We start from the raw sequence: 15,427 nt of genomic DNA on the forward strand, positions 1-15,427 counted from the left end.
TTGTTAATGGGCTGGTTAAAAATCACAATGGTTGTTAATTAGGTAAAGGGCACAGGCTCACAGGTGAGACAGATCAGGCCTTGGACCCCAGAATGACTCTTTCCTAGCACTGTTGTATAGGCCAATTACATTTTTTGATAATTGATTCAGTTTTTATCATTATTATTATTATTTAATACTATAACTTATATTATTGTAACATTTTCATGTATAATAGGGCTTCCCTTGTGGCTCAGCTGGGAAAGAATCTACCTGTAATGCGGGAGACCTGGGTTCAATCCCTAGGTTGCAAAGATCCGCTGGAGAAGGGAAAGGCTACCTACTCCAGTATTCTGGCCTGGAGAATTCTGGACTGTACAGTCCGTGGGGTCGCAGAGTCAGACATGACTGAGCGACTTTCACTCACTCAAAACATGTATAATAAGAATGGGCCTCTTGAGAATGTGCCAGTAAAGAATTACCAGTTTCCTAGACTACAATCTAATCATCAGATTGAAGGGATTTCCCAATACCACCCCATAACAGCCATCCCGTAAATAATGTGACTTTCAGTTCTCATTGAGTAGGGACAGGTGAAATCCCATTAGGTAAGCAACTGTCAAAAATAGCACCCTTTTATTATTTAAAATTTAAAATAAAAAATACTTAATAGGCATACATCTTATCCTTGGATATGAAATAATTTTGATTTTCCACATAAGCAGCTTTTTCAGAATGGTAGAGTCTCTGTAGGGGACTAGTTCTCCATATGTCACAGGAAATAAAGCTGACTGTCTATATCAAAGTATATGCATATAGATTAGCATTTTCAAAACTGCCTCCATTTTTTACTCCTTTTTGTCACACTTCCTTAGGGTAATGAAGTGTCATCTGTTTTTTCTTCCCTCTCTGCTCTGTTTTAGTGCCTGCCCAAGTGACTGGTTTGCATGTGGCCAACCAAGGGACAACAAACAGTCTATTTACTAACTGGACCCAGGCCTTGGGAGACATAGAGTTCTACCAAGTCTTACTGATCCATGAAAATGTGGTCATCAAAAATGAAAGTGTCTCCAGTGAGACTAGCAGATACAGCTTCCACTCGCTCAAATCAGGCAGCCTCTACTCCGTGGTGGTAACAACAGTAAGCGGAGGGATCTCTTCCCGACAAGTGGTGGTGGAGGGAAGGACAGGTAAGAAGAGTGTGACCTACAGATATCTGAGCACATGGAACCTCCAGAGTGTATCCTAGAAGTCTTAAAACATCCTAAAGACAGACCCAACTCAGACCTTCCTAAAAGCCAAGTTTCAATACTGTTTAGACGGTCCATGGTGATCTCCCAGGAATGGAAATTGGAGGATGAGTGAGAGAGGAGAGAATGAATGCTAAATTTTCTAAAATCTCCAAAACTTGTGTCAGAACTCCTAGAAAACCTTAATGATGACACAACAGTCATTTGCTGCCTAAGTTTATTCCTTCATCCAGCTGATTTTCTTTGACATTTTCATGTCACCTTAAGGTAAGCAAGTCATAAACTTTTTTAAAAAAACGTATCTTCCATTCTCTTTCTTATTCTTAGTTTCAGGACAGAAAAAAACAATGGTCTCCAACTTCTGAGGTTGAAAGTTAATAAAATTCCCTAATCCCATACATTTTCATGGGCAACATTAAACAGTGTTTAATACTGTATGCCACCTACAGTAAACAGTGTTCCTTGACCTTAAAGAGCTCATAGTCAAATAGGGCAGAGAGCTAAGTAAGCAAATACATATCTTATGGCAATATGTGTCAGACAGAGGTGCAGCACCAAAGAAAGGAATATAGTTTTCTACACAACACAAAGAAAGAATGTAAATACAATATAAAATGTATGTTCCAGTTTCTTAGAAAGGAAACCAGTTAAATAAATCCAATAGAAGCTTTAATAATTATTAGTGACCTCAGAATCAGGTCAGTGACTTTGCCTATTTAATTTCATATGATTATAAGAAGTTGGATGTCAGGCTCATCCGTCTATATTTCCAATGCTCAGATTCTGCGCATCAGCAGCCTATATCCACAGTTATGTCCTTTTCTAAAATCATGAATCTCATCTGCTTATTGAATCCAAGAACCATTAACTTCACTAACTCTCCCAAAAGATCAACTAAGTCACTGAAAAGATATTTCTCGTCTAGGTAGAAATTCACTGATGTCTGCTCTTTTCTGTCATTCTGTGGCAACTGATGCTGTTCTTCCCAATATCTTCCTTCTTCTCCTTTAGTGATTCTTGGCACTATCCATCAGTGTAGCATAATTGGATTGGGGGACCCAAAAGCTTAGTTTGGGATCAAGAGGCCTAGATTCTGGCCCTAGCTCTCCATCCTTCATTTTCTCTTCCATCCCCAGTAATTCATGCCAACACCAGGCATCAGAGTGGGGAAGGAGAAATAAGTTGAGGAGAAGAGTTGAGAAGGAACTTGCATCCATTTCCCACTGAGTTGCAGTTGCACTAGTCGGGTTACGCTGACTTATTTCCTGCTTATACAACTGTACCATGTAGGTGTTCCTGACTGGACAACTCTTTTGGTTGGTTCTTCTCCAAGCAGTAATTTAGGGACCCAGGGTCCTCCCATCTGTGGTTCTTCCTTCCTGTAGATCCTCGGAGGTCTCTTCATTTCTCCAAAGGATAGAGGTTGTAGGGAGGAGAAAGACTACCAAAGCTGGAAGTAAACACATCACTTCCACCCACATTCCTTTAATGGGAACATTTGTATGACTACACTGCACTGCAGGAGTGGCTGGGCAATCTAGTCTAGCTGTGTGTCCAAGAGGAAAAGGAAATGGTTTGGTGAGCAAGTAGGCAGACTCCGCTACATAGGTTAATTCCCAGCTTAAGATACCCCAAGGGCTACCCAGCTTATCGTGCTATAATAAAATAGCTTGGTGTCTGAGATCACTTGATAAATAGGACTTGTAATTATTTTATACTATATTTTAATGGCAACAGAGGTATCAGTATTTGGCCAACATTATACAATAGAAGTATGCAGAAAGTAGACAAGAAATTATTTGAAAAATGATTGGAAAGTTTTGAGGAGAGGGCAAGATATGAATAAATATATGCATCAGTTATTTTATTCAAACACATTGAGCGCAGACATTATAATGAAAAAGGAGAAAATGGGATATTACTATAGAAACACAATAATGAGAATTTTGAAAGGTGCTTTGGTTAGCATATTTTGAACATGGTAGATTATAAAAATAATTCGGTGGCTAAAGCCTTGATAATCATTACCATCTATTCAAACTGCTGAAGTATTAGTCAAGGTTGAAATAATTCATTTTACTTCTACAGATTTTAAATATATATATAACCTCCCAGCTTAGATAAGGTGGCAAAATATTTAAAATTTAAAATATCAAATGTATTTAACAAATCTAGTTATAACCTGAAAAAATGCTAATTCTAAAGAAAAATAAATTTTATATCTGTCTTTTAATTTTGTATTTGTCTTTTTAAACCATGAATTTTTGGTAATATTTTTGATAATTATATCTTTTCTAATAAAATGTTAATAGTTGCAAATATTTCCAGCAGTTTTGGAAAACAAGGATGGTTATTTTGAGAGCTACCAAGGGATGTGATGTGCAGTTAGTAGGAAGGACAGAAAATAAAGAAAATAAGGACGGGAAGAAGGAGGGAAGTCATCAATACACAAATAATACGGCTTAAAGTTCAATGTTATATCTAGGAAATGTCCATATACATGGAACAGTGTCAGCAGAATTATTCAATAGAGTGCTGTTTATATCTTTGGTGATAGATAAGTGCTTATAGATGTAAAAAAGACTTTGGGGCTTAAATCACAAAGTCAGAGCATATTAGATAAGAAGGATTCTCAGAGGTCATCTAGCCAAATCCCATCAATTATATGTGATGTATGGATTTTATGAAACTATATGAAAATATTTACCTGAAGTCAGTCAACCAATGATGAAAACTGCAGTGGAGCTCATATATACTATAATGTTTTATTCTGAAACTCACTACTGACAGTACTATTTCTTGTGCGCTTACTTCTAATACAGGGAATAACTATTATTCAGCATCACAATGATTAATGTTCAGACTGTACTAGTAGCTGGGGAACTCCTGGAAGGCATCGGCATCTTTTCTATTTTTGTACGATTACGGTGGACACCAGAAAAGTCATTATCTCCACGACAGGTCTTTGTGCCCACAAGACTAGTTGCTTACAGAATAGATGTTAAAGTTTATTTCTCACCACTAGAGGGCAGGAAATGCTTTGCAAAGGGAAATATAACCCCTTCACCTGTGTTCATGATTAGACACCCCAGAAATAAATAACTTAATCACAAGAAGATCGAAGCTATCCAGTGTCTAAGTAAGACTTTTAGAAAAGCCATTGTATCTTGAGTACCTTTCCCCTCAAACTTCTTTTCTTTATCAATGGGTTTGGATTCAAGCTCTTGCATTTAAGATGTTAATGTTTGTTCCCTGTCCTACAAAGGGAACGTCCTGACACACTCACATAAAAATGCCTCCACTTAAAATACTCTGCAAACAGTCACACCATGAAAATTCAGTAGCAGCATCCTTATATTGATGAGGCATCCAAAAGACTTCTTGCATTTTCATTTGGGTTAGCCTTCTGAGGTAAGAACTCTCAGCTTCCCAAAGCTAACGTGCAATCCTTACACTTCCTTGACACTTCCTAGGTAATCAGATCTGAGTCCACGCTGTTTGTGCTGACCGCAGTAAATGATTCACAATTTGACTGTGCTTTTCTTTTTAAATATTCTCCCCCTCTTTAAAACCCCAGTCCCTTCCAGTGTGAGTGGAGTAACGGTAAACAACTCTGGCCGCAGTGACTACCTCAGCATATCCTGGCTGCCGGCTCCCGGAGACGTGGATAGCTATGTGGTGACGCTCTCCCACGGCGGCAGGGTGGTCCAGTCCCTCGTGACTGCCAAGTCTGTCGGTGAATGTTCCTTCAGCTCCCTCACCCCAGGCCGCCTCTACAACGTGACCATAACTACGAGGAGCGGCAAATATGAAAGTCATTCCTTCAGCCAAGAACGGACAGGTGAGGCTTTCATGAGATAGACTCTCTAAGAACCAGCCGCCTAAGTGGTTCAGGGCATCAGGCATGCATGTGTGTGTGCCAACTCGCTTCAGTCATGTGCAGCTCTTTGTGAGTCCATTGACTGTAGCCCACCAGGCTCCTCTGTCCATGGGATTCTCCAGACAAGAATACTGGAGTGGGTTGCCATGCCCTCTTCCAGGGGATCTTCCGACCCAGGGATTGAACCCACATCTCTTATGTCTCCTACACTGGCAGGCGGGTTCTTTGCCACTAGTGCCACCTGGGAAGCTCCTCAGGACATACAGATCCGCAGCAATTCTGTAAGGATGGGATTAAAGACTGCTGAGATCACAACAGTGTTATAGAGTCCTCATATTCTGACCCAACAAGTTCTTTATGTGAGCACATGATACCTTCAGAATAAGATGAACACAAATTTCGTGGCTAGAGTTCATAGTATATTTAGATATAGTAGCAAGTATTTCTGTTTAGAGAGTGCTTTTTGGTTCCTAGACCCTGGCTTTATATATGTTCACTAATTTAATCCTTATAAAGTCCTTATTGAGGTAGTTGTTATTATTCCCATCTTACAGGCTGTGATAAGTGTTGAACCAAAGTCCAAGGTAACTTGCCCAGTTATTTAACTTGTTAAACAGCCAGGGCATTTCACATCCTGGATTTTAAACTCAGTTCTGAATGACCCAAGAGCCTATAATGTTCTCTGTCCTGAAATTCTTCCTGAAATGTCTGTTGGTTAATCCTTTTTCAGATAAGGTGAAAATTTGAAACTTTATAGTTCTGAGGCTAGAAGCAAAATCTTAGCAAAGGCATTGAAGGCCTGGTCTTCAATGTGCTATAAAGAACTAAATTTAGACAGATACCATTTTCCCAATTTACTTATACCTCCTGGGGCTTACATCTGTGATTACTGCTTAAGGTGCTGTTAATGTTTTGTCAGATCTTTCCTGCTGAGCTATGGGCTGATATTTACATTTTAAAATGTCAGTTTTCCATGAGGATCTGGGACAACTAATATCATTTAATGCCCCAGCACGAAATCTCGAGCCTAGTAGCAGGCACTCAGTGAATGTTTGATGAATGAGTAATCTGAAATCACTTAGACTGGAGGTTTTTACCCAGTGCTTTATTAGGTAGACTTTTGGGAAGTAGTACCCCCAAAATTTTCTGTGAAGTTGTTGGGGACAGGAGAAGTATGTGCATTTCTTTGGAAAGAGAGTGGATGGCTTTTTATCAGAGTCTTACAATTTCTGTAACCTCAAAAAGTTAAGAACCACCAATTCACATTGTTGCAGCATGCTAGCTGCTAGCAAAGAGTAGTCTAATTCCTTCTCATTTGAGATAAAGCCCCAGAAAGAAACTGTGGCTTCCTAAAGGTCACATGGCTCACCAGTACCCAAGCTCAACCATACTCAAGGGTTGTTTCCATTACATCATGTTCTCTCTGAAAGCGCTAGTCAGGGATATAAAGAGAGAGTCCTTACCCTCAAATGATTCAAAGTTTAATTATGCTGATAAGCACAACACTGTCTTAGATCTGAAAAGCAGATTTCTATTGACAAAGCAGCCTCATGTCAGAGTTCTATGTTGAGTTAACTTGGAGCCTAAAAATTGCCAGAAATTAAAGGATATGTCATCCAGTCACTCAGCCTTTTCTTTCCCTTGGTGTCAGTTCATGACTCTTCCCTGTCCATGACTTCCATATTGCAAGGTCTTGTGCTCAGACTGTTCTTAAATGCAAGAAAGTGAGTCTTTACTCAAAGCATCTTTTTGATTCTTTACCAGCATGAACTTGGATTTGGCGCATGACTAATCAAGGCAGACCATTGCCCCTGACAAATCAGTTTAACTGGAGTATCGTGTCTGAGTTGTTGCCTTGTTGATTTTGGCTGATTGTCTCAATGCCGTTTTCCTTTTCTAATGCTCTTGTTCTACATTTCTGGTCATAATGTCAGTATTTCTAATTCTATACCACATCATCTCACTGTGCATCAAGGCATCTCTCGCAAATTACCCTCAGTTCCACCTGGAGAGCCCCTTATTGACTTCGCGTGGTATTCAGCCTAGTTTTTTCCCTGGAAGAGTTGCTTTGTCTTCAGTAAATTGCCTGGATCATCAACCTTTCTTAGCTCATACAAACAGCGTCACTCTGGAATGTATTCTCTGTAAGTCTGTGACGACTAAATTCTAGCAACATGCTGATTGGGTCCAGGTAAACATCTTGTGGAAAGAAAGCATGCCTGCTCTTGCTCCACATCTGGAGTGTGATGTATTCCAATATAAAGCCCAGCACACATAAGCCAACAAAGGATAGTAGTGCAACTTGTCGATGTGAGAAGCATCATGAAAAATGTAGCTTAGATACCAAAATATTAAAATTTCTGGATCATTTCATGCTTGGAGAAGCATGGGAGAGAAAACTTGGACATAGGCTTAGCATGTGATCAGAGCAGAAATCCCTTGACATACACCAAACACAGAGATTGCCCAGATCCAGAGACCTGGTGGCATTGAGATAGAGCTTAGTACCCTGGATCCGACTGAGTTCATATCTCGTCTCAATTCTCCTTCTCATTAATATTTATAAAATCCAATTATGCCAAATAGTAATTCATCTGGGACCTATTTTTGAATTAAAATACAGCCCCAAATAAAAAAAATAGAATATCCATGATATCATGCTCTAAATACAGAATTGGCTTATTTTACAGTGCTCCTGTTAACAAGCATTCATGGATTGATTGGTCAATTAAGAGGAAAACTATAGGTTCATAGTATTGTTTATTTATATAGTTATGGGGAACATCAGTTGCACAAAATTGAATTAATCATAATTCTTGGCTCAGGGTCCTATGTGTCAGTTGCCACTTTGCCAGTTTTGTTTTTTAGGCATTTAATTAATAATTTTTAATAATTTAATGTGTACATCAGAAAGCACTACCCAGAACAAAAGCTAGGGACTTAATAATCTACATCAAATCATGAGATTCCCTCCTCACTTATCCATCCCACAATAGTCATCATCTTGACTCTCATTTTTCTCTCTTGCCTTCCATGTTGCAATTTTATTATTTATGTAATCCTAAAATTATATATTTTTTAAATTTTCAGTTGTTTTGATATAAAATAGGTATTTTCATGCAATATGTAATCTTCTGGGACTTAGATTTTTTTCACTTAATATTAAATTCATCCATGTTTTGTGTTTTGCTATTAAGGATAAGAAATCTAGATTTTTGTGCTTTGAGTTAAGAAAAATTAATTATGACTTCCATATACTGTTTCACTGTGTTTATTTACTAGTTCATTCATTCAGTCTTCTGTGAATGAGCACCCTCTCTCACACTGGGTTTTATCAGGTTTTTAAATTTTGTCAACCACATGTATGTAAAGCGGTATTTTACCATGGCCCTAACTAGCATTTCCTTGATCACCAGTGATGCTGAACATATTTTCATGTATCAACTACCACATGTCCTTCCTCTTCTTCCATTTTCTTTTGGATTGTTTATACTCATGTTGGTAACTTATTGTCATATATTGAGTTACCAAGGTATGCTGGAATTATTAATGTTTTCACTGTCATTCATATTAATCATCAGTTATTACATTTAATGTTCCACTTGTACATGACACTTTGTATAGGCTAACAATCGGATTAGAATTCATTCATCAGGTTCTGTATAAAAAGATCCATTTAATCATTCAAAATAGTGTAACCATCTTTCCTCTCCAGAAGTTTGTGATCTGAAGGTCTAAGATTTTTTCTTTTAAATGCACACAGTAAAAATCTACTCCCTTTCCTTTATCATCTGAGATTGTCATCTGTGATCAGTGGCTCCCTCAGAATCATTCTATATCTAGCTGTTTTCTGTTCTCTTTTTTCAGTGCCTAACAAGGTCCAGGGAGTCAGTATCAGCAACTCGGCCAGGAGTGACTATTTAAAGGTATCCTGGGTACATGCCTCTGGAGACTTTGATCACTATGAAGTCACCATTAAAAACAAAAACAACTTCATTCAAACAAAAAGCGTTCCCAAGTCTGAAAATGAGTGTATATTTGTTAAACTAGTCCCTGGACGGTTGTACAGTGTTACTGTTAGTACAAAAAGTGGACAATATGAAGCCAGTGAACAAGGGAATGGAAGAACAAGTAAGTGGAAAGACTGCAAAATTTGATGGCTGGTTGGGACTTTAAAGGTCATTGAGTATATAATTTATCTGAACCTTGCATTTTATCTACTTACTGATCAGTAAATTATATTCCCAGTTAGTCTCACTTGGAACTAACATCGTTCAGCCAAGCCAGGACCTTGTAATCACAGAGCATTTATTGACAGATAAAAGCAGGCATAGTGGACAAGCAGGAAGGCCAGTTTCGCATTTTTCTTCCCTGTCCTTCTGCATCATGCATTTAAAGTTCTAGACTTCTTGTTTTCTCTTATGATTGAGATCATAACTCATTTTATAATTACATTCTACCAACACTTAGCATATAAGATTTATGTAAGGAAAAAAATTTCAATTTTAATAGTGGCTTCCAATTTTTCTTGTTTAATTATGCGTGAAGTTGCTGACGTGGTTTATTTGGGGAACAGAGATGTTTGCCAGCTCTGTGAATGTGATTCATAAATTATTGTGGAGTAAACTCTAATCAGTCACTTTCTCGAAATGTCTTCTTGTAGTCCCAGAGGCTGTTAAGGATCTCACGCTGAAGAACAGGAGCACTGAGGACCTTTGGGTGACATGGACACGAGCTGATGGGGATGTCGACCAGTACGAGATCCAGCTGCTCTTCAACGATATGAAAGTATTTCCTCCTTTCCACCTTGTCAGCACTGTGACTGAGTATCGATTCACCTCCCTCACACCAGGGCGCAAGTATAAAATTCTTGTCTTGACGATTAGTGGAGATGTCCAGCAGTCAGCCTTCATTGAGGGCTTCACAGGTAATTGGAAATCTGGCTCTCGAACCTGACTAGATAGAGCTGTGTATTTAGCATGTTGGGTAGCCAAGCGTTTTGGTTGCGGATTTGAAGGGCTAAGCGGTGAGGAAGGAGTGGCAAGAAAGGAGAAGTTTATCTCGATAGTGACAATGATGTTGTCCAAGCTGGTTTAACAAAACTGAAGTATGATGTAGGGAAGAAGAAAAAGTTTCTGAAAAAACAAAGCATTGAGTTGATGTGAATAGCTGTTGCCTGTGAGTCATACAAATTAAGTAGAAGTAACTGGGTTGGTTGGTTGGTCGGTCTGTTGGTTGGTTGTGTACTCCTTTGGAACTCTATTGGGAGTGTTGCTATAACACCTAACATTTATTGAGAGTTTACTGTGAACTGGACCCACAGCAAAGAACTTTATGTGTAAATTTTGTTCAGTCCTAACAATTTCATGGACTGGTTACTATTATTATCACTGCTGTTTTTCTGATGAGGAAATTAAAACTTACAGGCGTTGAGTCATTTGCCTATAGTCCCACAGCTAGTAAATGAGGAAACCAAGACTTGGACCAAGACAGTCTCACTAGCACCCTCTGTATAACTGCATTCTTCATTTCCACTCACTGGCCTTAAAGTCTCTCTAAATTTCCCCTGTCAACTTCAGTTCATGCAGAAAAGGCAGAGAAAAATGGTAGACAGATAGCAGTTTTTTCCTATGTATTCTTTCAGTAGATGCCAAAGGTAGGAAGCATGAAAATTTTAGTTGAAAATTTCCACAACTCATTCTCTAAGTGATTTTTTTTTTAATTTACTGTCTTTTCTTAGTTCCTAGTGTGGTCAAAAATATTCACATTTCTCCCAGTGGAGCAACAGATAGCCTGACAGTGAACTGGACTCCTGGTGGGGGTGATGTGGATTCCTATGTGGTGTCAGCATTCAGACAGAATCAAATGGTCGAGTCTCAGACTGTCCTCAAGCATGTCTCTGAGCACACGTTCCAGAGGCTGGAGGCTGGCGAGCAGTACCGGATTGTGATCGCTTCTGTCAGCGGGTCCCAGAAGAACCAGATCGATGCGCTTGGGCGGACAAGTAGGTGTCCACCTGGAAAAGGGCCAGATAATTCTCCAGGGCCATTCACAAATGGACAATATCCAAATTCACAAAATTTATACTGTTCAATGTGGTTTCAAGAGCTTTTCTCATATTTTTTTCTTTGCATTTTCCTTTTTCAATAGAGATGTTCAAAGCAAATGAAAGGTAATTAGAAACCAAATCATATGAATAGACTTTTTTCTCACTCAAGGAGTATAAATAGCTGATTTTCTAACCTATGCATTTTTCTAAAGTTTACTCCTTTCTATAAATTCTTTAAAGAAAAATATGCTTATGTCATCTATTTCATTTGTGATAAATTAATAATATTGTTTATTTATATTAATGCATGCTAAGTCACTTCAGTCATGTCCAACTCTTTGCTACCCTATGAACCATAGCCTGCCAGGCTCTTCTGTCCATGGGATTCTCAGGCAAGAATACTGGGGTGGGTTGCCATGTCCTCCTCCAGGGGATCTTCCTGACCCAGGGATTGAACATCTCGTACATCTCCTGCCTTGGCGGGCAAGTTCTTTACCACTAGCACCACCTGGGAAGCCCATTTATTTATATATTAATCAGTTCAGTTCAGTCTCTCGGTCATGTCCAACTCTTTGTGACTCCATGGGCTGCACCACACCAGGCCTCCCTGTCATCACCAACTCCTGGAGCCTGCTCAAGTTCATGTCCATCAAGTCAGTGATGCAATTCAACCATCTCATCCTCTGTCATCCCCTTCTCCTCCTTCCTTCAGTCTTTCCCAGCATCAGGGTCTTTTCCAATGAGTCAGTTCTTCGCATCAGGGGGCCAAAGTATTGGAGTTTCAGCTTCAACATCAGTCCTTCCAATGAATATTCAGGACCGATTTCCTTTAGGAATGATTGGTTTGATCTCCTTGCAGTCCAAGGGACTCTCAAGAGTCTTGTCCAACACCGCAGTTCAAAAGCATCAATTCTTTGGCACTCGGCTCTCTTTATTGTCCAATTCTCACATCTGTACATGACTACTGGAAAAACCATAGCTTTGACCAGGCAGAACTTTGTCAGCAAAGTAATGTATCTGCTTTTTAATATGCTGTCTAGGTTTGTCATAGCTTTTCTTCCAAGGAGTAAGCATCTTTTAATTTCATGGTTGCAGTCACCATCTGCATTTATATTAATAACACTATTCAGATAGTCCTTTCAAAACAAAAATAAGCTAGAAGCGCCCTGTAAATGCCAGGCATCTAAAATGATCCTTAGGGACTTTGCTGGTAGTCCAGTGTTTAAGACTTCACCTTCCAATGCAGGGGTGCAGATCTGATCCCTGGTCAGGGAGCTGAGATCCCACATACTTCAGAGCCAAAAAACCAAAACATAAAACAGAAGCAATATTGTAACAAATTCAGTAAAGAGTTTTAAAATGGTCCAGTCCACATCAATTAAAAAAAATCTTAAAAATAATAATAATAATGATCTTTAGCCACATTACAAAGTAGAGGTCATTATCTTCATTTTATAGGTGAGGAAAGTAAGGCTCAGAAAGTTTATGAAACATTATCAAGGATACATGTAATAAGACCTAGAACTATAATTCACGTCTCTGACTCCAAACCTTATGGTCTCTCTACCACGACACAGTATGTGCTAGGTATCTTCTACCCTCATGACCGTTTATTTAGCTGTGGGGCCTGGGCCTCTGTACTGTGCCCTGCCTGTCTCTATTTCATATGTATCTCCAACTATACATCAAGCACCATGTTAGAAAATGGGAACTTAACAGCACAATAGAGCCCTTGACCAAAGAAGTCTACAGTCTAGAGAAGGAAGCAGAGAAGTGAAAAGGCAATTACAGTACAACACCATACTTGTTAAAAGTAAAGTAAAAATGGGATATTATACAAGCAAACAAAAAGAGTCAGGGGGACTTGTCTGGTGGTCCAATGGCTAAGACTCCATGCTCCCCATACAGGGGGCCTGGGTTCAATTCCTGGTCAGGGAACTAGATCCTACATGCCACAGCTAAAGATCCTGCATACTGCAACTAAGACCTGGCACAGCCAAATAAATGAATAAATATTTTGGGGGGGAAGAAAGAGTCAGGGAAGGCTTCCAGGAGAAAGTAACATTTAAAAAGACACTAGGAAATCATCCTGGTGAAGTATATGTTGATCTGGTTCAAGGAGAAAAGCAAAGGCCTGGAGGGAAGAGGATGCATGGCATATTTGAGGAGCTACACACCATTATTTCTAGAATAAAGATGTGAGCCATGAGGCCAAGTAGGTAGATGGACCTAATTGCCAAGGGCCTCATTGTTAAGGTTATAGAATTATAGAGAGGCATGAAGGGCCATCAGCATTGTGTGCTCTGAGAATCTGCCAAACAGTGCAGTTTGGAGCAGTGGGACATGAGGAAACTCTGGTCAAGAGACACTTGCAGTGGTGTGAGTGAGAAATGACAGTGTCCTACACTAGTGTAGTAGAGGAGGAGAGAAGTGGGGAGACCCAAGAGATGTAAGGTTTAAGATGCAGGAATGACAGGACTCATGCTTGATTATGTCGAAGGGTGAGGGTGACAAGTCAAGTTTCTGACTTGGACCAAGAGATAGAAACAAAGAGCACTAAGGAGGTGGTGGAAGGGAGATGAGGAGTTCGATCTGGGCATCTTGAGAGCTGGGGGTCCGTGGAACATCCAGAGAGGAATGTCATTTGCAAAACTAGAAGAGAGATCTGAACTGAGTTTAAATCTGGGAGTCATCACCACATGGGTGACAGTTCAAATCATGGGAGTGGATGAGGTCTCTTGAGGAGATGGGGTAGAATGAGAAAAAAATATAAGCATAGAACACTAAATATTATTAATAAACAATACTATCTGGCCTTGCACATCAGAAGACGTAGGACAAAGACTTATATGCTAGTGCTTAGGTCAAGGCTTGAAGCTTTGACCTGAGTTAACCTTGGGAAGGAAAGTCTAAACAACGTAATTCAGTCATCCAAACTATATTCACTTAATGTAAGTTTGCTCAGCATTCTTCCACTTTGTAAATACTTAGATACGTATCACTCTGCATATCTCTTAGTGTCACTCTCACTAATTTTTCTACTTGTTTGACTTCAAGATCCTTTCTAAATCAAAGGAGGTAAAATAGAGAATCTACGCAGTTATATGGTGGAGAAGGCAATGGCACCCCACTCCAGTACTCTTGCCTGGAAAATCCCATGGACGGAGGAGGCTGGTGGGCTGCAGTCCATGGGGTCGCTAAGAGTCGGACACGACTGAGCGACTTCACTTTCACTTTTAACTGTCATGCATTGGAGAAGGAAATGGCAACCCACTCCAGTGTTCTTGCCTGAAGAATCCCAGGGATGGAGGAGCATGGTAGGCTGCCATCTAGGGGGTCGCACAGAGTCAGACACGACCGAAGCGACTTAGCAGCAGCAGCAGCAAGCAGTTATGTGGATAATTCAGATCAAGAAATACTGGGTTGGCCCCAAAAGTCCATTCCATAGGGTGTTACAGAAAAGTCTGAACAAGCTTTTTGGCCAGACCAACACTTTCTCCGAAGGGCACATGAAGAGTGTCAGTGCAACCATGAGGCATTATCTTCCATCTGCAGTTGATTTAGGGAAGTTTTTCTCAATTGATTACTTTGCCCTAAGTGATGGAACCTGCTTCTCTCTAATTTTTTTTTTTTTTTTTTGCAGTCCCAGCATCTGTCCAGGGAATAACTGCAGACAATGCATACAGTAGTCATTCCTTAATAGTGAGTTGGCAAAAGGCTGTTGGCATGGCAGAAAGATATGACATTCTACTTCTGAGTGAAAATGGGATCCTCCTAAGTAACACATCAGAGGCAGCCACCACGAAGCAGCACAAGTTTGAAGACCTAACACCAGGAAAGAAGTACAAGATACAGATCCTAACCGTCAGCGGAGGCCTCTTTAGCAAGGAAGCCCAAACAGAAGGCCGAACAGGTAATTCACACAGCTTACTGTTTTGTGCAAGATACATCCTTGTCTGCCATTCCTTAAGAACCGCGGACTCAAAGGGATGAAGTAACATTGGGAGATGAAGTCTATTTCTTGACACAGCAGGAACATTCACGGTGATCTGCCACTTCCACACCTGTGTACAGCTGAAGGCCTGTTCACACAGCCTTCAGCTCACCGCACTCCAATTCAAGATTCTTCATCAAAACTGGCTCTGTTCATTTCTTAATGTTGCTATAATATATTGTCACTAACTTTGTAGCTCAAACAACACAAATATATCATCTTACAGTTCTGTAGATCAAAATCGGAAAATAAGCTTCATGGCGTTAAATTCAAGG

The 15,427-nt window shown here is 39.8% G+C and overlaps 1 protein-coding gene across 2 annotated transcripts in view; it reads left to right on the plus strand.

The window, feature by feature from the left end:
• The window catches only part of PTPRB (protein tyrosine phosphatase, receptor type B), a 121,474-nt gene that overhangs the window by 59,412 nt on the left and 46,635 nt on the right, over window positions 1–15,427 (plus strand). For both annotated transcript variants that reach the window (XM_005680175.3, XM_018047943.1), the window contains 6 exons: window positions 903–1,169; window positions 4,807–5,070; window positions 8,977–9,240; window positions 9,773–10,036; window positions 10,850–11,113; window positions 14,802–15,071. In XM_005680175.3, coding sequence (XP_005680232.2) covers window positions 903–1,169; window positions 4,807–5,070; window positions 8,977–9,240; window positions 9,773–10,036; window positions 10,850–11,113; window positions 14,802–15,071 — 1,593 coding nt within the window. The remainder of the gene's footprint in view (window positions 1–902; window positions 1,170–4,806; window positions 5,071–8,976; window positions 9,241–9,772; window positions 10,037–10,849; window positions 11,114–14,801; window positions 15,072–15,427) is intronic.

Source organism: Capra hircus, chromosome 5, assembly GCF_001704415.2.
Source record: "Capra hircus breed San Clemente chromosome 5, ASM170441v1, whole genome shotgun sequence".
In the NCBI taxonomy this organism is placed as follows: domain Eukaryota; kingdom Metazoa; phylum Chordata; class Mammalia; order Artiodactyla; family Bovidae; genus Capra; species Capra hircus.